The 24297-nt window shown below is 36.1% G+C and overlaps 1 protein-coding gene across 7 annotated transcripts in view; it reads left to right on the top strand.

Moving 5' to 3' along the window:
• Positions 1-24297, top strand: part of LOC109113829 (disks large-associated protein 2-like) — a 116355-nt gene that overhangs the window by 82774 nt on the left and 9284 nt on the right. For 5 of the 7 annotated variants that reach the window (XM_042747167.1, XM_042747171.1, XM_042747165.1 and 2 more), the window contains 7 exons: positions 3679-3714; positions 10726-10785; positions 15212-15570; positions 18638-18723; positions 18888-19291; positions 22241-22332; positions 24130-24282. In XM_042747167.1, the coding sequence (XP_042603101.1) occupies positions 3679-3714; positions 10726-10785; positions 15212-15570; positions 18638-18723; positions 18888-19291; positions 22241-22332; positions 24130-24282 (1190 nt within the window). The remainder of the gene's footprint in view (positions 1-3678; positions 3715-10725; positions 10786-15211; positions 15571-18637; positions 18724-18887; positions 19292-22240; positions 22333-24129; positions 24283-24297) is intronic. The other 2 variants (XM_042747166.1, XM_042747168.1) reach the window with 1 other exon arrangement.

Here is a 24297-nt window from a genome sequence, read left to right as displayed (position 1 = left end):
CCATTAACTCTAAGCCTAGCCAGTGATTTGGCATTAAAGACACTGTCAACTGCCCTTGCTCCTTTTGTGACGCACAGAGTGGCACGGTTTGAATGTACTGACACCGTCATCACTAGTGATGTAATTATGATCTCATCAATCTGTGGGTGGGCTCTTGCTGATGTGTGTCCTGTTACACATGGGAGATATTGATTTATATAGTTTAACTGATCTAACAGTTGACATAATTAGAGAGTATGATATGATAGCCTTCAAATGTTAAAATTATTTTAGCAGTGCTTAATGAATGGATGCTTTTGTTTGTTTGTTTGTTTTGCTACATTAAAGGGATAGTGCACCCAATCCTGAAAATTATTTCTGGTCGGTTATTTACCTTACTTTGTCTCAAACCTACATGACTTTCTTCTAAGCCCAAAAGAAAACACACACACACACACACACACACACACACACACACACACACACACACACACACACACACACACACACACACACACACACACACACACACACACACACACATATATATATATATATGTTTTGTCCATATAATGAAAGTCAGATCCACTACAACTTTTGTGATGAAAGAAACATGTAGGAATGACATGAGGCTGCACAAATGATGACAGAATTTTCATTTTTGGGTGAACTATCTTTTAAATTAGTGATGATATATTGTTTGGGCCTCTTAACTTGCTTTGTGTTTATAGAAATTTTTTAAGAGATTGACATTGAATGTCTGAGGATTTTAAATGTATAAATTGATTTTCTGTTATTATATTCTAAATGTCCATGGTGTGCAAATCTACGATATGCTATTTCATGATGAGCTTTATCCAAGAAAGGTGTTTTAGCCATAAGAAAACTGCTAAAAGGGAACCAGGTGAATGTTAAAGAAATGATATGATGCATTATATTTTTGCGGTGCGAGAAGGACCTAGGAACTGTTATTCAACATATAATTTATTGGTTCAGGCTCATGTTTATTATAAATTGCATCATCAAGAGCTTATACATTCTTCTATAAATCAATTGATCCATACTAAATCAAGGTGCAATAGACTGATGAATTGCTCCAGTTTTCATTTGTTTTTGATTTGCTAAGAGACATGTTCAGGGAATGGAAAGATGTTTTTAAAGGTGCTGAAGATATCGCAGATGTTCTCACGATCTTCATTCATTCTATGCAAGTCCTGTGTTTATCTGTACCTGTCACTGGCGTGTCGATTTCATTTTAAACAGCACTTATAGTGCCATGAAAATGAAGCCCTTGGATATTTTTTGACAAACATTGCATGGATCTCAGGCATTTATTGTAACCCTTTGCCTCTTTTGTTGCTGTTACCATACTGTTGTTATATGTATTTGCATTTGTTTGTTATGCTAATTCATACTGTTTCAAAGTAGCAGCTACATTTTTTACCACTGTCAATACAGTAAGTAAAGAAAATTATGTAAAGTATGGTTATAAACGAATAAGGCAGTGTGTCCTCTTTATCTGTGAAATGTAGATGCCATGATGATGATTTATTTGGGATAATGGGATTTAATGGGATCACCAAAAACCAAAAAGTATTTTTTAAAATGTAGCTTGCTTATAATTTAATGCCAAAACTACCATGAAATCACACTTCCCCTCTATTAACAGATGTTACATATGTCCAAAACTATATTATTTATATCTAACGATATGGCTATTCAAAATTAGGAGGATTAAATGCTCTTAATTTTCAGCCCAAAATGACAATTCTGTGATCATTTTCTCATCCCAAACCTGTATGACTTTCATGTTCCCCATAAACCAAGGGTTTGGAATGAATTGAGAGTGAGTTGATGATCACTTTTTTTTTTTCTTTTTCATTTTTTAAGTCCTTTAATGTTTCAAAACTTGTTATATGTGCTTCTCTTTCCAAAATAACTGTGATTTGTTTGTTTTTCTCAGTAAACATGCCTTATGTAATATTTTTCTTTTCAGAGATAAATATAAAAAAATGAAATGATTATCAGATATGACATGGATTGTGCAGGTGTTTTCAATCATTTGACATCAGAATTTCATGTGGGATCATAGCTACACTGCTGTGCTCAAAGAAGAAAACAAGTGAACCATTTTGAAAGTATGTTTCTTCTATAAGCAAACATATTAACATAATAGGCAGAATTAAAAAAAAAAAAAAACAAATAAAAAGAATATTACAAATGCATACACCTCTCGGACCCTTTAATTTACAAATATTTAACCACATACATAAAGTCGATTGCAAATATGTCATTAACATGGACGTCAACTCTAGCTTGGCATTTTAGAATTAATAAAAGGAAAGTCCCTTACAATACCCCAGCCAGAATGATATGCTACAATTTTTAATCATACTTCTGTGAAATCCTGTGAAATTCTCAAAAACTAATGTATAAATACATTTGTGGCAGAAGCTCATTTTTAATGATCATAATTAAGTTTAAATTGTGAATGTTGTCTGTATATTTTAGTTACTGTATATTTTGGGTACTGTTGATGAAGTTTAGCTGTATAGCCTCCTAGAAAATGCAACCTGAGTTTATGAGGGGACAGGATTTTGCTATAAAACTATGTTTCCCATCTATGTAAGACTGGAAATGATGATAACATTTCTAGACAAAGCATTAGTTACAGACTTACTCCACATCCATTGACTGAAAATTTGCTGAAAATATACTCCCCCTCAGCTCATCCAAGATGTAGAATTTAATTTTTTATTTATTTATTTTTTCAATCAGAGTAGATCTCAAGAAATCTAGTATTTCATAATTTGTTCACCAAACGGATCCTTTGCGGTGAGTGGGTGCCATCAGAATGCCGTCCAAACAGCTGATAAATACATCACAATAATCCACACGACTCCAGTACATCAATTAAATGCTATTCCTTTAAAGCTTTGCATTTTGGCAATAAAACTGAGAAAAATTATTTGCCAAGAGCACCCAAAATCGAGAATTTATATATTTCAGTGTTTACTTTTTATGTTAGATTTTTTTTTTTCTTGCTAAATTTGTGCATTTTACATGTTTAGGCAGAATTTCACAGAATAAAAGTGGCTTGCTAGATGCATGATGAGAGATCCAACACATGATTTACCAAAATTATTGAAATATGATTAATACAATGGAATTATTATATCTTACCACTTTGTTAGTTATGGAATTCTAAAAATAAAAAAATAGCATATGCATATCACTTACAGTAATGATCAATAAATTAAACATCCAATTTTATTTACTCTATTTATAAAAACTTTAGACCTATTTTGTTATTTATTTTATATATGTCACTTATGTCATCATTTACAAAGCATACAATTGTAAATTAATTAGTATAAGGTTTTTATGTAACTTTTTTTTTTTTTTTTTGCCAAATACTATATTCTAGCTTCTTGCTGTAGTTTAGTACACTAAAAGCACCTGCACTAAATTCTTTGTGAATTCGCCTAATTGTGTTTGTTTGTTTGTTGTTTCTTTGTTTATTACAAATAAAGACACATGCATATTATCACTGCAGAGAGCGCATGACACAATGCATGAGTTAGGGATAGTGTTTAGGTTTTTTTTTTTTCTATGTTTATTTAATTTAAATTTACTTCTTACTAAGCTATCCTTTTTTTCTTTTTTCTTTTTTTCTTTTTTTTTTTTTCTTCATTTTAGGGGCCCGTAGATTAGCTGGGGGGCGTAGAATGTACGGTAGGTCTGACAGGGCTCCTTTGTAATATACCTGTTGTACTTCATTTCACATCATTGTTTTGTCTACTTTCATATTATCTAGCAAAAGATTTACACTTACAAATTAATTACATAAAGTTAAAATACTTCATTTCAGCTTTTTTTAACCTTAGAAGGATTTCTTTGTTCTTAAACACATTTATTTTTATTATTATTATTATTATTACTCTTGGATTTTTTGTGTTGAAGTGTTTGATTTGTTGTTTGAATTCACAGGGGATTGTGCATGATTACAGCATCAATAGCATAAATTAACCCAATTAACTTTTTAATAAGTATGTGAAATAACTGTAGTGGTCCTAAGTAAAAGTCTTAACATATTTATAAAGTCTTAACATATTCATCCAATAAGAATGTGTTATTTAAAAAGGGATAATTATTTTTTTAAAACAATTTAATATTTCATTGAAACAATACAATGTTTAAATTAAAATGCTGTGAAGTGGAATTGTAATCATTTAAAATCTTATGTTACCTCAATACCAAGTGACAGCAGATTTTTACAGTCACTAATTACAGTAGGACAGGGTAGCTGTATTTGCGAATGTACTGATATAAATTTATAATATACTGTAAATTATATAAACTGAAAAAAAAGTGAGATCTTCACTAGAATGTTGTGTGGAATTATTTTAGTTAATTGTAGTTCCCTATTAAATTGTCTCTTACATTGTGTTTATGACATTTGGGGGAAACTCAGTTTTCCTCAGTATACTGAAGCCTGATTTGTTAACATTTGTACTGCTCCACAAAGCTATATCATTTCAGCCCACCAAAATGGGTGGAGCCAACTGCCTATATAAGTTGGTGCTAATTGCCATTTAATCAGAATCTTTCTCCTTCAGCGTGAAGTGCAGCTCCTCACTGAGCTCTGAAGACAAAAAACAAGAAGCACACTACTTGCTGTAAGAGAGCCCTTGCAGAGGAAAGACACTGTCGCACTTAGCGCTTCTCCTCTCCGGTCATCCAGCAACAACTCAGAGCAAATTTCCTCTTCTAAACAAACAAATTTCCTCACAAAGGCCTTTGAAGAGCTCAACTTGGATTGGTCGGCTCTAGGCTCCCGTCAGAGACCAGAACCATTCTTTCCCAAAATAAGCGTCTCCCCTACTTTGCTCAAGTCAATTCTTCTGAATTGACCTCCAATGATGGTGCTGAGCAAAAGGGACATGAGAAGCTCCCTCCTCTTGAAGAGACTGTCCCTGGCTCCATGCACTTGGCATGACTCTCTCCCATCTGAGGCAAACTGGAATCCACGTTATGAATTACCTTGATGACTGGTTAGTTTTAGCCTGGTCAGAATACAAGCTCTGTGCTCGCAGGTCGATGCTTCTCAGCCACCTGGAGCTTTTTGGGCTCAGAATCAAGAGTCGTCTGTTTCCCAACAGGCAAGTGGCTTTCTGGGGGTCGTTATCGACTCAACCCAGATGTGGGCATGGCTCTCACTGGAATCCTCACAGAGGACCCTGGGCCTAATGGCATCCACTGTGATACCGCTGGGCCTGCTCCACATGTGACCCCTGCAGTACTGGCTAAAAGCCTGTGTTCTGTCCCATGCCTGGGGTCTGGGACACTTTTGCCTCAAGGTGGACCATCAGTGTGTCTCAGCTGTGGCCCCTTATAAAGGCCCTCGCCTGTATCAGACAGGTGTCCAATTGGGACTGACTTCCAGAAGGAATGTTGTTACGACCTCTATCTCAGGTTGGGGAGCTCTGTGCGAGGGCAGCTCAGCGTTCGGCTTCTGGTCCAGCCTAGAGCAAAGGCTACAATTCAACTGACATTTTTCTAGGCCCTTAAAACCTTGCTGCCAGCTCAAAAATGCCACTATGTCCTTGTCCATTTGGACAACATGACAGTGGTTCCCTTCATAAATTGCCAGGGTGGCTTATTTGTGGTTTCTTCATAAGATGGTGAGACACCACCTTCTATGGGCTAAGTGCAACCCGGGCCCATTGAGGGCAGTGCACATTCCAGGCAGACTGAACCAGGGATTGGACATGCTGTCCAAGGGGAGTATGTCTCCAGGAGAAAGGAGATTCTTCGGAAGACTTGTTTAAAACTCTTATTGCCCAACATTTTTCTCTGAGGAACAGAACACGCTGGCTTAGGAATGGCCAAGGCCTGCCTGTATGCCTTTCCCTTGGTCACTCTGCTCTCTCATGTCATCAGATGGATCAGATGATCAGTTCTACTGGTGGCTCCACTGGTGAAACCAGTTGTGGTTCCCCGATCTGATTCAGCTGTCATTGACAGCTCCCTGGTCGATTCTGCTGAGCAAAGACCTCCTCTCGCAAGCGATGGGTTACTTGTGGCATCCCCAACCCGAGATGTAGAGTCAATATTTGTGGCCCCTCAACAAGAACCTTTGCATTTCACTGTGAAGGTGGCCAACACTATAGTGGAGGTCAGAGTGCCATCTACAAGATGCCTTTATCCCATAAAGACCAGTCTGTCTTCTCCAATTGGTGTGCAGTTTGAAATGAAGACTCATCCTCTTGTGAGGTAGCAACCATTCTGTCCTTTTTACAAGAGCTGCTGGATAAGGGTTACACCCCTTCTATGCTCAAGGTACTGTATATGTGCCAGCTATCGCGACAAACCTTGCCCTTGTGGCTAGCCAGTTTGTAGGAAGAAATGTTTGTCAAGTGGGGAGCTAGGAGACTTAACCTGCCTTGCCCCCATACTGTTCCTACTTGGGACCTGTCTACGTTCCTCAGGGACCTTTAAGGCAATTCTTTTGAACCACTCCAAGTGGCTAACTTACGGCCCCTGCCACTTAAGACTGCCCTGCTGCAAGCTTTAGCATCTGTCAAAGGTGTGGGTGACTTCTTGTGAGCACTTCCTGTTTGGAGTTTGGGCCAAAAGTACCTAAGGTGCTCACTACTCCGTTTAGAGAACAGGTCAACATTCTATAGCTCTTCATCCCTCTGAGGACAAGCAGGGAGCTAACTTAATTTGCCAAGTCTAGGCCTTATGAGGAGCGCTTTAGCAATTTTTTGGAGTGCTCCGACTGATGGCCTGAACCTCACTAGTTAGCCTATGTTTCTTAGGGCCCTTATGTCAGTGCCCTAGAGCTGGGCTCGCAGGACGGCTTTCGTTCTGCGCTTATAGCATGGCATTGTGGCATATTGTTCCCCCAAGCATTATAAATGCAACATTAGAGACAGGGAACACTCCAGTTACTAATGTAACCTTGGTTCCCTAAGATAACAGGAATAAGTGTTGCATGCCCTGCCATGCTGTACAGCTGCATGCGAGTCGATGCTAATCAGTTGAAATGCTCCTCAGTTGAAATGATTCTGATGAAAATGCATTCAAGGGTCAACTTACATAGTTAACTCTACCCTATTTTGGTGAGCTGAAATGGCATATGTTTGTGCAGCTGCACATACTTTAACAAATCAGGCTTCAGTATTCAGAGGAAAACAGCTTCACCAAATCATCATAAACACAATGCTTGTTATCTCAGGTAACCAAGGTTACATTAGTAACTGGAGCGTTATACTATGATGACATCCACTCTACATTCATGGGGGCATTGCCACTGTATGTATGTATGTATGTATGTATGTTGAGAAAAAAGGTCATCAGGCTCTAACCTCAGTTCTCCATCAAGAGGTGAGATGTGCGAACTCGCCCTCCACCTCCACGGCTCTGATGGACAAATGACATCTCTCTCTCCATTCACCTACCTGTGTTTTAAGCCATCTATTCAATCATTAATTCATTCACCACATGTCTGATTCACCACACAAGTATCTCTGGAATTGAAATCCGCTGATATAGAATATTAGCCTACTACTTGTACTACAGCATATGTATTGTGCACAGTATGCAGAATTTATATATGCATGGAATATCCAGATGACCTACTTCTGTCCATTCACTGAAATACTGTATGTAGCTTTTAACAGAACACATTATGTGAGGGACTGTATCCCCCAATGCAATGTGTATTGACTAGGAAGTTTATCAACCATTGTGTGTCTCATTACTTGATTGGACTAACTAAAAATATCTGTACACGAAATCGGTTTCTAAATATAAAATAACAATATTTATATCTTGGTCATGTGATACTCCAGCAAATACATTTTTGGAATGTTTATAATTGCATTTTGCATACCGTTGGATACATTTAGCTTAGTAGGGCATGAAGAAAGTGCACTTTAAACCAATGAAATTCAATGAAATTTCATGAAGTATTTGTTAACCAGGCCGTTAGGTAATATTCTGGTGCGAATGTCTTGATGTAGGCCTACGTTTGTTCTTGTGTCTCATATCATCCTTCATCCATGTCATCACAGTTATTAAGCATATCACCTTCCACACTGTCAGAGTCCATGCACACATGATAAGGACGACCCAGACGAAACGCTCAGGATCAAGCAACACTCTTACTGGAATCTTCAGTCAATGACCTGGCAGAATGGTGAATTTTAACCCCTTTTCCAGTTATGGAAGCACTGGAACTGAAATCTGATACTGGTCCAATACCTTTGAATGATTGTGTAATTCTTTTAGACTGTTGTTTTTGTGTAAATGTAGTCATATATCATTTATATACTTGTAACTTTTTTTGATTGCTACATTTTCATTTATAGACTTTAGACAAAAATCATACTGAAATTCATATTGTAAGAATGTTATTTAGTTTGTTAGTGATTGACATTTTTTTCATAAAAACTTCTTTTTCATTTAACTTATTTAGTGCTTTGCAAATTCTTTTATGCGTTTAGTTACATTTTAATTTTGAATGTTTAAATTAGTTTTTGCCTTTATTTATTTATTTTGCTTTTTTTTTTTTGCCTTCGTTGCCTTCATTGTTCGTTTTACTTACTTTCTGAACTTGAGTTAGTCTTAAAGTTTAATTTAAAATCTAAAATATGTAATAAAATGAAATTGTGTATAAAAGTGTATATTATAATGGTTTGGTTTTCAATGGTTTTCTTACCAAGGTGGCAAATGACCAAGTGCCATACATTGCAGTGCTTTTTCCTTGTAGACACAACTACAATTGGTGGATTATATATAATGATGTTTATATGAACTGATTTTGAGCATAATTTTAATTGGCAATTTGAGGGAGACAATACCCTTGTAAAAAAGAAGCATGCTTAATTGTAATAGTAGTGTACTTACGATCTTAAAAATGTTTATAAAAAAAAAACACTTGAAGTGCAGATAATGTAATATCAAAGAAATAAAATGCCTTTCTCTTTTCAAAGAAATACAATACTTTCAGAGTTCATTTTCATGACTGTTTTGCGTTTAAAAAGTGGATTTCACTTTATTTTGATGGTCCCCTTAACACATTCTTTTGACTATAAGTAACATTGTACCTACATATCTACTAAGTCTCACTAGAGTGTTAGTAGAGTAGACTGGTAGGGTTAGGGTTAGATTAAGCTGACGTACTTTCAAAGTTACTTTTACTTATAGTCAGTAGTATATCTATTGGGGAGCATCACAATAAAGAGTTATTAAAGGGATATTAAAGCAAAAAGCAGATATTAAAAGGATAGTTCACCCAAAAATGAAAATTCTGTCATTAATTACTCATATGCACATGCTTTCATCTGAACGTAAACAAGGTGCAGTGCATGTGTACTACGTCAGCAGAACCATGTGCATGCGTTGTTTATTTGCAGATCAAAGCGTCATACTCTCCAAAATGGCGTATGAACATTTGAATCACTCAAATGTTGGACTATTTTGTCAATGTTCTTGGTACCTTTCTGGACCTTGAATGTCGTACTTGTGTTGCTGTCTATGGAGGATCAGAGAGCTCTCGGATTTTATCAAAAATATCTTAATTTGTGTACCGGAGACAAATGAAGGTCTTGTGGGTTTGGAACAACATCAGGGTGAGTAATTAATGACAGAATTTTCCTTTTTGGGTGAACTATCCCTTTAAGCAGACAGGCAAAAAATACTCTAATAAGAGTTAGTTGACGTATAGGTGCATTGTTACTGATTGTAAAAAATAATGTTCAAAAGGGACCATCAAAATAAAGTGTTACCTAAAAGTGCACTTTGTAATACTTCAAAGTACATTTTAAATAATAATTTTTTTTTTACATTTTGTCATGTGTTAAAGAAGTGCATATATTTTGATGTCTTGACTAAAATTCTAAAGCACGTCAAATATTTAATTATAATTTTAGCTACATTTAAGAAAATGTTGGTTTAACAATGAGCTTGTCAGTACATTTGGCAGAGCATATTAACTATAGTTAATTAATTATAGTTTCAGAGACAATAGTAATGAGTAATTATAAAATTATGCAAGTCCTACTTAAGTGTCAAAAACACTCTAAAGTTCAGCTAATTGCATTTTAACATAAATTTAAACTATACTACAATTTCATTTAATTCCAATTACCCTGCAAGTAAGTGTCTGAAAAAAAAAATCAGTATGTTTAGTTCACACTTAATTGTATTATTATTATTTTTTAATATATTATTTCCATAAAGTACACTTCATTTTCACAAGGGTAGAATTAAACTAATACTTGCATCAAGAGCTACATTAAAGATTATGGTGAGAAAATCATAAATAATAAGTGCTTAGTTACGTGCCAGAACCTCTTTTGACCAAAAATTCTACCAACCACCAATTCTTTATTCATAACTAAATGTTCTGGCCTGTTTGTGGTTTTAAATACGTGATTTTTTAGATGTATGTATCTTTGTTCATTTTTAACAATCTGACAACATTGATTATAGCTTAATTGGCTTTTGCAAACATTTACTTTAAAATGAATTACTTATTAAGACAATGCACAAGTGAAGATATCTGGAGACCCAAACAATCAGTGTCAGATTGAGTAATATTGTTCACTGTTTAAAATGTCTTATTGATTTTTATGAATATGAAATGTTGGGAGATGTGCCTGGGTGCAGTGACTGTGTCCTAACACAATTAGAGGTTTTTTTTCAAGCTCTACTAATGACTTTTGTTCTTTTCAGGGATCCAGTTTCGTCTCCCCACTGCCTGTGGTGTGGATCGAACAGAAACCCCCACTCCAGGTAAAGCCACACATCCCAGTGAAGCCATGACACATGGTTCGTTCATGTTCAGAAGCATCACGCCTATTCAGACCCTCTCAGATTTTCATGTCACTCCAAACTTATATGACATTTTCTCATGAAATAAAAAACAAAATGTTAAAGATAGTCTTTCCCACACAGTGAAGATGCATGCTGATCTGAAGTCTGGACTGCCAAAACAATACAAAGCCAAACAAAAACAAAACAAATCAAAATCAAGCACAGCAAAACAATGAAATAACAGCAAAACAAGCAAAGGCCAGGCAAAACAATGAAACAAAGCAACAAAATAGTAAAACAACGTAAGCCAAGGCAAAACAACAAAACAAATAAAAGCAAGACAAAAAATGCAAAACAAAACAATGAAAGGCAAAACAATGAAACAAAGTAAATCAAGGCACGTCAAGAAAAAATGCAAAAAAAAAGAAGCAAAGCAAGGTAAGACAAGACTAAACAAAAAAACAAAAAACAAAGCAAACCAAACAAACACAATGAGACAAGACAACAAATCAAAACAATGCAAGGCAATGCAAAACAACTAAAGAAAACAAAGCAAAGAAAGGCAAAAAATCAAAGCAACAAAGTAAAACATAGCAAAAGTAAGACAAGACAAAACAACTAACAAAACAAAGCAAGGTGAAACAACAAAACAGTAAAGATAAGGCAAAACAGTAAAACAAAAAAACAAAGCAACAAAACACAGTGAAGCAAAGCAAACCAAGGCAAAACATCAAAACAAACAAAGCAAAACAAAGCAAACAACAACACGTGATATTCAGCTTGTTTTCTAGGGAAATTTTGTCAGTAATGCAGATAAGGCTACAGTATGTACACACATTATTAGAATATCTGCTCTTATATCACTGGGCTGCTGTTTTACTGTCTCTTATCATGCACCACATGCACTGAATAGCTGATTTTAGTGGAGACTGAACATCTGTTGTTGATTAAACAGTCACACTGAAAGTTTTATAACTCATTCAAGCTGGCATTAAAATGCAGAACACGCAGCTTAACACATGCACTGATAAACAGTTCAAGGTTCAGTTCACAACCTGATGTGATATGCACAAGTTTAGGTAAAACACCTAACAAATTAACACTGCTATAGCATCAGATATGTTAATAAGTAATTAGTGTGTAATTAGTTAAGTAATGTCATAGTAGGCTGAAATCTCAGGATACAGCCTGAGGCTTTCAGCAACAGAAGTGTCTTCTCAGTGTGCAGGTTTGTAATGAAGAATACATATGCACCTGAGCTAATGTAAATGAATGATTATTTAACAAGACTTTACTCATGTTTCTTCAGATCATGTATGATAAATAGGTGAAAATCAACCAATACATATAAATAATACTGTATATTTTACACATACTGTATGTATTAAAATGTATTAAGATATATCTGTGTTCTTTGAAAATAACAAATTCTAATCTTCACTAGTGATTCATGGATTTGATCATGCCTGCTATCTTTGTTTCTGTGTTTAGCACCTGTGTGGCATTTGATACCCCCGTGATAACTGTTGCCAAGACACCAAATCATTCAGCAGCCCTTCATTGACACACTGGGCTTTCGGAAAAAAAAAAATGGGCCATTCAAGATGTGTTTTTACAAGCTAACAAGTCACTGCTTTCTCAGAGATATGAGAAAAATAAACCTAAAATCATTCTCACACTCCTTTATTTTAAATAAAATGTAAATAGAACAGATGGAATTATTTTTTTTATACAGTTAATAAATACATATGGCATATACATATACACATCATTTATGCTGATAATGTGTTAGTTAAATGGCAACATACACACACACACACATATATATATATATATTCAGTTTTGCTTTGTGTGTCCGTATGGCTGTCTCTGAATATAGCCACGATAGAAGAAAATATTTTCACATTCGAATTCAGTTTTAAATCGTCCACGCTTCCAGAGAGTGGTTGCAGAGATGAGTCATATTCTGTTGCTCTGGGAGTTTTTATATTTAATCACAGCTGATGAAGTGTTTGACATGCTGATGACAGAATGAATTATGACACCGAGCATCAACACAACAGGTCATGAATGGATTATTGTGTTCCTCTCTTATACAACCCTACATTCTATTTTTGGAAGTGTTTTACTCCTCTGTATGAATCACACGTCTCTCTCCCACATTTTTCCCTTCAGTCTGTGACTCATTCAGCAGTTTTATAATAGTGTGCTATTTGCAGCCTGTGGTTTTGATTGGTACATCATATGTAGACTGTTACATTTAACCACACTGAGGTATTTTGTCATGTTGGCAAATACAAACACCCTGCAGGTGCTGCAAAGTAGGTCTGTATTTCCTTCTTTTTATTTTTATTTTTTTATTTTTATTTTTTTAAGCATTTATCCTGTTTTAGGTCAGGGCAGCTTGATTTTTCCAAGGCTTCATTGCTTTCGAAGAATCAAGCTGGATTAGCACCAGGGTCGGGTTGCACCAGCCAGAACTGACCAGAGCAGGAGAGCAGCAGCACGTCATCTCAGTACTGTCAGCAGTAGCAAAATAACTTTTATCAAATTGTATATTGCATTAAACTTGAATGATTCACACTCTCTGCTTCCTACTTTCTATATATGGTCTACTCAGTGAATGTGTAAAATGATTGACAGGTAAAAAGCAACTCAAAATCTCCTGATTGGCTAAGTGAAGTCAGTCTCAAAGAAATGTGATTATGTTTCATAGAAATTATGCCGTGAGATCAAAGAAAATTCAAAATATTTAGGAAAATATTTTCAGGATCTAAAATGAAGAGGTAAATATACAAAAAAGTAAACACTGTAATTTTTGAATATTTCCTTTTAAAATACCCATTTTTTATTTTAATAGATTTTTATGTATTTATTTTAAATAGATTTTAAATAATGTAATTTATTACGGATTTATTTAAAACTCTTTGGTAACATTGCATCCTTGCATGATTAAAAATATGAATCTCTTAAAAAAATAGTAACACAATATATATATCTTATTAAGTAACTTATTAAACTAACCACAACCTTACAGTTGTCTTTTGATGACATTGAATATTTTAAACATATTCAGGAATATCATTCATGGAAGATACGGTAGTTGCAAGTAAATGAGAAACATTTGCCAAACTAATACCTTTAATGCACAGTGTTTTGCCCCACTCTAAACATCCCTTAAAATTAAATCAGAATGAACTACTCTTTGCCGGATTAAGAAACTGTATGCATCAGATTTAATGTGGATCATCAAAACATTGGCTTGCAAGACAAACCGTCTTTGTCTAGTGAGACTGCATTGTCAAGCAGGAACAAAAGAGAATATCTGCAGTTTATAAGAGCTGCTGGGATGCATGAATAATACAGATACTGTGAACACAAGAGCACAGATTTGCAGAGTACCAGCTCACTTCAAGCACTGGAGTGTCCGATTTGCTCACTATACACATTATTCCATTTTCAAAAGATTTATTCTTGAAGGTTATGGTGTTCTCTTGTTATTAAAGCTACACTATGTACACTAACTTGTTTTTTGGAAATTAACAAAATTGAAATAAGTTAAGGTAAGCCTATAGTATATTTTAGAGCTGTCAAGATGGATTTAATAGCACACTTTTCTGATTTATGTTTACATTATATCTATAAATAAAGGAAAGAAGGTCAGGCTATAAAGTGGAAGTAGCTTGAAGCCACAATAACTGAACCTTGAACCGAAAAGCATTTGCAAGCAAAAAGGAAAAGTGACAGAGTTAAACACGGATCAACATAGTTTGCATAGCATTTGCTGTGCATTGACTAGGTTCACAAAACAGTCTTTATGTTGGTGACAATGCCAGACCAGTTACTACTTTGCTCTGTTTATCTACAAATAGCCTTTCCAAGTTAATGTTTCTGCCATTATCTGATGTAAATAACCATTGTTATGTTTAATGTCAGGAGTTAATTGGTCAAAACAACAGGACCATATAAGCTACTCACCTACTCATGAGAAAGGTTTTTTTTTTTTTTTCATATATCCGTCTTTTGATGTAGGGAAAGTTCTGATGTAGTTAGTGAGATTCCTATTGTCTGTAACTGTGAGTAAAGCGGTGCTCCTCGGGAAGCTAATGCCCAACTCACGTAAAGTAATTACCAAAACAATGTCCCTCCGTGAATAGCTTGAAGTTTTATGCTTCAACCGATAGAGGGCCAAAGGTTGCATAGTGAAGCTTTCAAATGGTTCCTAGAAAAGTCAATGATCAGACATCTGCTAAACAACAGTGATGAAGGTTGAGTTTCTCTCTGATCCATTGCTCTGTTATGATCAAACCATCTACATCCGTTGTTTGGAAGCTTACAAAAAAAACATCTAGCAAATGCTTTTTTTCTATTTAATCTAACATATCGTTCATCTGTTTCGTTATAGCAGTAGTGACATATACACCTGACTACAAGAAGACCCCTCCACCTGTTCCTCCTCGTTCCACCACTAAGCCGCTGATTTCTGTAACAGCCCAGAGCAGCACAGAGTCGACGCAGGATGCGTACCACGAGGGTCGGCCATCACGGGGAGGGCTTTGGGCACCAGATAGCCTCGGCCGGGTTATCTACACCTCCACCGACAGCCTGGATAGCGCAAAGGCGGTGACCCTAGCAATGGAAACCGCACCCAAGCGCCTCACTTCTGCGGGGAGCTACAGCTCCGTTCAGACCTGCGATAAGGCCATCCTGGTGTCCAAAGCAGAGGAATACCTCAAGACTCCACGCTCTTCCATCGGGATACAGGTAAACCTCCCTCAAGGTTTTAGGTTTGTGTCATTATAATCGACTCTGTAAACCCAATGGCTTTGTGTCTCGCCTCAAATCCAAAAATAGCTGGCAGCATTCAGACAGTGACTCACCCACCCAGAAAGTGCACACAAAGACTCCTCATATAGCCAGATTCTGTGGCGGAGAAGATGAGATTGCAGATTGACCCTGAACAACAAAGATTAATGATGCTGCTTCTCTCTGTGGGCTTGTTCCTACACAGGACCAACAGTCAACCGCAGCACGCAGCTGTTGAGATGAAGAAAATATTACACCTATAAAGCTATGGATCATTAACAACCAAATCCACAAAGGCTGGAATGACTTATTTAGCTAAATCCGGAGCTCAAACCACCCGACCATTAAACCTGCCTCTGCGACACCTAACAAATACAAACAAGGCTCTAAATGTGATTCTTGTTCTGATGAACCACTAGAAATTTCAGCCTGTTTTCACTCCCAAAGCAAACGATACTGTCCGAAAGCACCCTACATGCTTTTATCCAAAGCAATTTGCATTGCAATCAAATTTTACATATATTTCTATCAATTCAATTGGTAATCAAATCCAAGACCTTGAAGTTGCCAGCGTCATGTTCTACTGTTTGAGCAACACTTTACTGCGACGTAGCTCGTAAGACTACTGTATTGCTTTCAGTGAGAAACCTTTGGTGTCAATAAGCTGATACAAAGTTTCTAGGACTTTTATCATCATATATCTATTAATGGTATTGTTGGGAATGCTTTTGTCATCATGATATGTTGGGTTATTAACATCAGTTTGAACAGCTAGAGTAATCACTTTATAGTATACACCTAAAAGGGATAGTTCACCCAAAGATGATATTTTCCTGAGAGATGTCTGTCCATCCATTGGAATTCCATTCCATCAAAACATTGACACTTGAAAAGATTGTAAAAGTAAAAATCGAGCAGTTTAATCCAAGTTTCCTAAAAATCGCTTTATATGAAAAATATTTAGCCTTTTATAACACACATGTAAAGAGCACATCAGACTATAGTAGTCAACATTTGAGGTGGATAAAAACCATTCATCAAAGTTGTCCTAAGACAAGAACGCATTTTGGTTTTAGGACAACTTTGATGAATGGTTTTGATCCAGTTCAAATGTTGACTAGTGTAGACGCTCAAAGGCACTTACTTGACATGCAAAAACCAGTAAGGTGTTGGTATGGGTTTAGAATGATATCAGGGTAAATTGACATTTTTGGGAAGACTCTCCTTTATATTTTAATATTTTAGAGCATCTAACACAACCCCCTACCACTAAACCAAACCATTTCTGAACATAAACACTATCAGTATTGGGCCCCATGGGAGTGAGAATGAGTTGAAAAATTATAGATGCATTTTAGTGAGTTTAGATGATTTTAGCCACGATACTAAAGACATGTTTACAGCACTAGCTGAGAGAGATGTGGAATACTGAATATGCATCAATAAGTCATAAACCTCCAGAAAACTTTGAACTTGTTTAAAATGCATTACTGTATGTTAACGATGCAATTTACAGGGAGTCATTACTCTGGATGCTGAAGAAGCTAGCTGTCACCACCACAACTAATAATATGAAATGAGAAAATCAGGAATCAGAGGAAGGTCAATTTACTGTATGAAAGGCTTATACTAAGCAATAAACCATTTCTCCAATGTTTGCAGTTTACAGTAGGTTAGCAGCGTTGGAGAAAGTTACTTTTAAAAGTAATGCGTTACAATACTGTGTTTCTCCCTAAAAAAGTAACTAAAGGCACTGGTTAATAAAATGGGATTATTTGTGTTATTTAACATATTTTATTATTGCAGGCTTGAGTTGGGAAAACAAAGTAACTGGTGTTACTTTATTGAAAAATTAACTCTAACTCGAAAAATTAAAAAATGAATATGTTATTTTACTAGTTGCTTGAAAAAGTAATCTGATTGCATAACTTGCGTTACTTGTAATCTGTTACCCCCAACACTGGTTACTAGGATCCTGTGTCTCCATTGGGCTCTTGAGCAGGCTGCTTTAAGGGGCTGTGCTTATAGCAAGTGTGCTATAAATTGCCTCAGATAAGTGTTTGTGAGATGACAGCTCTTTAAGGGAAGTCTCATATGTGTGCCTCTAAGCTGTTGTTTTCTCTTCTGGGTCTGTGCTAATGTGTTAATGCCACCCACAGGACATTGTATTACATTTACATTTAGTCATTTAGCAGACAATTTCATCCAAAGCGACTTACAAACGAGGACAATAGAAGCAATCAGAACTAACAAAGAGTGACAATATGTAAGTGCAAATGACAAGTCTCGGTTAGCCTAACGCAGTACACGTTATATATATACACACACACACACACACATACAGAGGTATTGAGAGTACCTCTGCACGTAAAGGATGCATGCATGTGGTGCTGCATCATGGTGCTTTCCATAATGGCGGAAGACGTGATTTGGAGGAGAAGAATTGCTAAATAAAGTCATTGCTTTTGTTTTCCTTGTGCACAAAAAGTATTCTCATTCAGAAATTATGGTTGAACCACTAATGTCACATGGACTATTTTACGATGTACTTACTATGTTTCTGGGTCTGGGACACCGTTGCTGTCTATTCAGGGTCAGAAAGCTCTCGGATTTCACCAAAAATATCTTCATTTGTGTTCCGAAGATGAACTAAGGTCTTACAGGTTTGGAATGACATTAGCATGAGTAATTAATGACAGAATTTTCATTTTTGGGTGAACTATACCCTTAACATGGAAACACACCCTTTGAGATACCAGAAGAGTTTGGGGGCAGAATTACTTGTCAAAACTTGTAATGGTTAAACTGCAAACTCAGCAATAATTGACATAAAAGTCATAGTGCTTTTTTTCTTTGGATCATGCTTAATGCAATGTACATAATATTAGCGATGTCCTTGGCCCCATAATTTCAGCTTGCAGCAATATTTTCTTACTTCTTACTTCTCCTCAGATACTTATTACTGTGTGTGTGTGTTCTCATTCATTCTGTGCAAATTTGATCTCTTCATTTTCTTATTCTTCAGGTGGAAGCAGCCACAGATTCTGAGACAGATAGTAAAGGTCTCCCACAGTATCAGTCTGTGGGTATCCAGGTAGAGGACGAGAAGAGGTAAGTTTACGGGACATTTGGTCCGTAGAACTAAGGTTATCCTGAATTAATAATCCCTTTAAATCCGGTAGCTCAGAAAAATAAGCAAAGTGAAATAGTATATGTTTATATCTTTTCTGTATGCAAGCTCTCTTTAATATTGTCACTCTTATGTTTGTTTTCAGAATTGGCCGCTTTAAACGGTCCAACAGTGTGACGACGGCAGTTCAGGCCGATTTGGAGCTGGAGGGGTTTCCTTCGACCGAAGACAAGAGTCTGCAGTTTGGAGGATTTCAGCGGCATTCTGAACCCAGTACGCCCACACAGTACAACGTGGTTCGGACTGTACGAACACAGGGCCTTTTTAGCTACCGTGAGGATTACCGACCCTCCAGCGGGCCGCCCAGTCCACAGCCCGAGCCCTGGCTGGTGGAGCCCGCTCATGAAGCAGCCGAGTCCGGCCGTGTGTCGCCACACCACCGCGACGGCAGCTGGTTCATGCAGCTTCTGCACAGTGAGACCAAAAGGATGGAGGGATGGTGCAAAGACATGGAACGTGAGGCGGAGGAGCACGACCTATCAGAGGAGAGTGAGTGTGCTGGATATCAAAGAAACAGATAATGAATCTAAAACCAACACATTCTCAGTTTGTAACAATTTGGTGACTTATTCATATGAATTCATACAACCTAATATTTATATGATTCGAATTGGACAAATTCATACAAAATTGCCACCTTGTAATATAGTTATGTGTTCTCATGACATTGGGCTGCTCTAATCAGTATGTATATATATATTTAAAATAAGTACTGAACACATAATTTTTCTCAGTAAATATATTTCTAAAGGTGCTGTTGACATGAAATTTACACCAGATGTCGATAACAATCCAAGTAATCCATACATACAAAGAAAGCAAAACAAATAAGTTCAGAAATTAAAGTGTTAGTTCACCCAAAATTTTATATTAGCCCATAAATTACTCACCCTCAAGACATCCTATGTGTACAGTATATGACTTTCTTCTTTCAGATGAATCCATTGGAAGTTATATAAAAAATTATCTTTGATCTTTCAAGCTGTTTACATTCACATTTAGTCATTTAGCAGATGCTTTTATCCAAATGAGGACAATGGAAGCAATCAAAATCAACAAAAGTGTAATGATATACAAGTGCTATAACAAGTCTCAGTTATCTTAAACGCAGTACACGTAGCAAGGGCTTTTAAATAATATAATAAATAAAAAGAAACAGATAGAATAGGAAAAGAATAGAGCAAGCTAGTGTTAGAGGTCTTTTTTTTGCTTTTGTTAATTGTTAATAAATAAAAAGAAAACGGATAGAATATAAAAAGATTAGTTAGATTTTTTTTTAAGAATAGAATTAGAATAGTGAGTGCTAAAGTTAGAGGGTCAAATAAAGATGGAAGAGATGTGTTTTTAGCCGATTCTTGAAGATGGGAGGTCATTCCACCAGGAGGGAACATTTAATTTAAAAGTCCGTAAAAGTGACTTCGTGCTTCTTTGGGATGGCACAATCAAGCGTTTTTGTAAGAAAAATATCCATATTCAAAACATAATAATCACTTTAATCTAGCTTGCACCAACAGTTGTACACGGAAGCAGCTCCGGGGCGGATGATGTATGAGGTCAGCATTGTGCATGCGCTGGTTAATCTCGTGAAAACCAACGTTTGTTAACAGGAGCAAAGGAAGCAAAGTTTACTTTAGCTAAGGAAAACCAGTCTCCTCTTGGCTTAAATCGAAATCCTCTTACATTCTTCTTTACAAATCCTTGTTTTTTACTTCCAATCAGTGTTTTGTTTTGATCTCTCCACTGCGCTTCTGCTTTCATCACTTCTGAGCGGCACATGCGAAAAGCCGACCTCCATACATCATCCGCTTGAAAGATCAAAGACAATTTTTAATATAACTCTGACTGGATTTGTCAAAAAGAAGAAGTCATATACACTTAGCATGACTTGAGGGTGAGTAATTTATGTGCTACTTTTGGGTGAACTAACACTTTAAGTTCTGTGTAATAAAGTAAAATGACACATGGAAAAAGTATTGAATACATGAAGAAAAGGAGGTGCAAAAAAGGCATGGACACCAGCAGAAATCTATCAGTAATTAGAAAGCAATCCTGCCCCTTGTCAAGTGGAAATTAATATTAGTTGGTTCAGTCCCAACTGATGGCCTATAAAAAGGTGTCTCATGACCAACATGTCACATAAGAAACATTTCATGAAAGATAAGAGCTCTTTCAAGACCTTCACAAACTTATTGTTGCAAAACATACTGATGGCAATGTTTACAGAAGGATTTTTATACTCCTGAGAACTGTCAGGGCCATAATCCGGATGTGGAAAGAACATTATTTCACAATAAACCGGCCAGGACCAGGTGCTCCTCACAAGATTTCTGACAGAGGAGTGAAAATAATTATCAGAAGAGTTGTCTAAGAGCCAAGGACCACTTGTGGAGAGCTTTAGAAAGACCTGGAATTAGCTTGTACTATTGTTTCAAAGAAAATAATAAGTACAATAAGTAAGTAATGCTCTCAAGTGCCATGGCCTGTATGCACGTTCACCACGGAAGGCTCTATTGCTGAAAAGCATGTTGAAGCTCATTTAAAGTTTGCTGCACAACATTTAGACAAACCTTTGAAATACTGTGAGCATATAGTCTGGTCAGATGAGACCAAAATTAAACTCTTCGGATGCCACAATAAACACCATAAACATGTTTGGAGGTCAAATGGCACTGCACATCACCCCAAAAACATCATGGTGTGGCACTGGCAAAATTCATATAATCTTAGGAAGGATGAATGGAAAAATGTACCAAGACATTCTTGATAAAAATCTGCTGCCATCTACCAGGATGATGAAGATGAAACAAGGGTGGACATTTCAGTAAGACAATGATCCCAAACACAGCCAAGGAAACTCTCATTTGGTTTCAGAGAAAGAAAGTAAAGCTGCTAGAATGACCAGCCAATCACCTGACTTGAATCTAACAGAAAATCTATGGAACAAACTAAAGATCAGAGTTCTTAGAAGAGGCTCACAGAACCTTCAGGATTTGTGGAAGAATGGGCCAAAATCACACCTGAGCAATGTATGCGACTAGTTTCTCCATACAGGAAGCGTCTTAAAGCTGTCATTACCAAAAAAGGCTTTCATACGAAGTATTAAATACATTTCAGTAAGCGTGTTCAGTACTTTTTCTCTGGGTCATTCCATTTCATTACACATAACTTAATTTCTGAACTTGTTTCTTTGTATGTATGGATTACTTGGGTTGATACCGACATCTGGTGAAAATTTCATGTCAACAGCACCTTTAGAAATATATTTACTGAGAAAAATGGTGATGTGTTCAATACTTATTTTACCCGCTGTGTATATGTGTGTGTGTGTGTGTGTGTGTGTGTGTATTTTTAATTTTTTTTTTATTTCAAAGAAAATGATGTATATGTACATATTATAATTTAATAATGCATATATTTCTTGGGAACAATGTCTTACAGTTCTTGGGAAGATCCGGAGTGCTGTGGGCAGTGCTCACCTCCTCATGTCCCAGAAATTCCAGCAGTTTTACTGGTTGTGTCAGCAAAATCTGGTATGTGGCATTTCTATGATCCCCATGAGATATGCATTAATGCCCCTTTTGCCTCATAAAATACATCAACCATGCACCAGTTCTGTCATATTTGATTCAGTTTGCCTCTTTGACAGGTAGTTCATCATGAAGTATTTATGAGAGTATTTACCTTTCATTTATTAAATACAGAATATTTTCTTGTAAGTCGTTGTTTTTAGGTGAAAAATGAATTATTTAAGGTTAAATACCAGCTTTTCAGCACCTCATATTGTTTTAACATTAAACATATATATATATATATATATATATATATATATATATATATATATATATATATATATATATATATATATATATATATAAAGATCCTCAAAAGCCAATGAATTCTGTAAGCGATATTATTTTAATGAAAAAAAGTATTTTTTTCACATTGCCAGTTTTATTTTTTGTATAGTTAACTGTACTAAATTTGATCATTATGCTTAAAAACCTTAAAAACGTACTAAAGCAAGATATTATTTAATAATAGATCTAAATATATTGTGCATTTTTGCATCTCAAGTAAATGTATCGTTTTAATGAATAAAACAAAAATTGTCTAACAAGTATGTTTACTCTGTTTAGTTCACTGGATTACACATTGATTAGTTTCAATGTCATCTCCACTAAATATAATTTCAGCCTGAAAGGAGCTGTGTGAAAGTAAAAGATCCTGACATTAATTGGTACTTTGTGGGTTGAATGACACTTTAAAGGGTTTGTTTAGTGGTCAGTGATTGTTTCTGTCTCTCTCTCTCTCTGGAGATTGTGAAATGATGGATGTTGTAATACATTCACACGGACAGGCAGAGACCAGCTTGTCCTCTCTAGTATGAGCTTCCACGAGAATGAACAGATTAGCTTAGCATTGTAAACAGAGAAGAGAGGACATAGCCAGAATAACAACTATAACAACTATTATGTTTGTAACTGAAAAAATGGTTCATTCAATCATTGATTGTTACTATTTTACGATTTACTCCAGTTATGATGTAAATGTACAGAACATTGTCAGTTAATAGCTCATCACACATCAATCTTTTATTTTTTATTTTTTTAAATAGGACATTTTATTGTGCAATTTTTAATGAATAGTATTCATGACATTGGCAAACTGTTTGGAGAGGAGGTGATGAAAGTGAAGCTGGACCACAGTGACCTCTAGTGATTATTGATGATAATTTATTAATTCATGGCACTTGGTGCAGTGAAGCGTAAATAGTGATCAGGATCCTTATTTTCAAGGGGTTATAAGTTTATACTCCTTTCTCATACGTTTTTATATTACTATTATTATTATTTTGTAAGGCTCTGAAAAAAACTCCATAACCCAAGACTAAAGTAAACAAATGATTCTCTTCAAAAAGTTACAGCTCTGTATTGCCTCCTGCTCTTTGGTTTTTGTGATAATCGATAGTGTATGAGTGTCAAGAAGTGTCAAGAACAGTGGGCAGCTTCACTGCTCAGGACATACTAGAGACTCACACAACTACTGTTTAAACAGGCTAAAAACATTCATTTACACTCAATATGCAACATATGAACCAAGGTAATGTACATATGCAAATATATGCATACATGTCAAATAGCTTCAGAACTAAATAAAAAGCAAAATGCATTATCATCCCTCTTATTTTTTAAATTGATTGTATAATTTTTTTTAAAAAAAGATCCCTGAGATTCTGCAAGGGGTGTGTAAACTTACGAGTAAAGCTGTGACTTATAACTGTTGTTCTTCTTTGAGAAGTGTGTGTAACATATAATGGTTGTGTGCAGGACCCCAGCGCTATGCCCCGTCCCACAGCTCAGGACCTGGCTGGGTTCTGGGATCTCCTGCAGCTCTCCATCGATGATGTCACTGCCAAGTTTGATGAGCTGCAGCAAATCAAGAGTAATGAGTGGAGGATAGTGGAGAGTCCAGAGAAGAAGGTAGATGGGGCATCA

This window comes from Cyprinus carpio, chromosome B20 (genome assembly GCF_018340385.1).
Source record: "Cyprinus carpio isolate SPL01 chromosome B20, ASM1834038v1, whole genome shotgun sequence".
Lineage (NCBI taxonomy): Eukaryota > Metazoa > Chordata > Actinopteri > Cypriniformes > Cyprinidae > Cyprinus > Cyprinus carpio.
The sequence above is the reverse complement of the archived record's forward strand: the minus strand, read 5'-3'. Positions and strand labels throughout refer to the sequence as shown.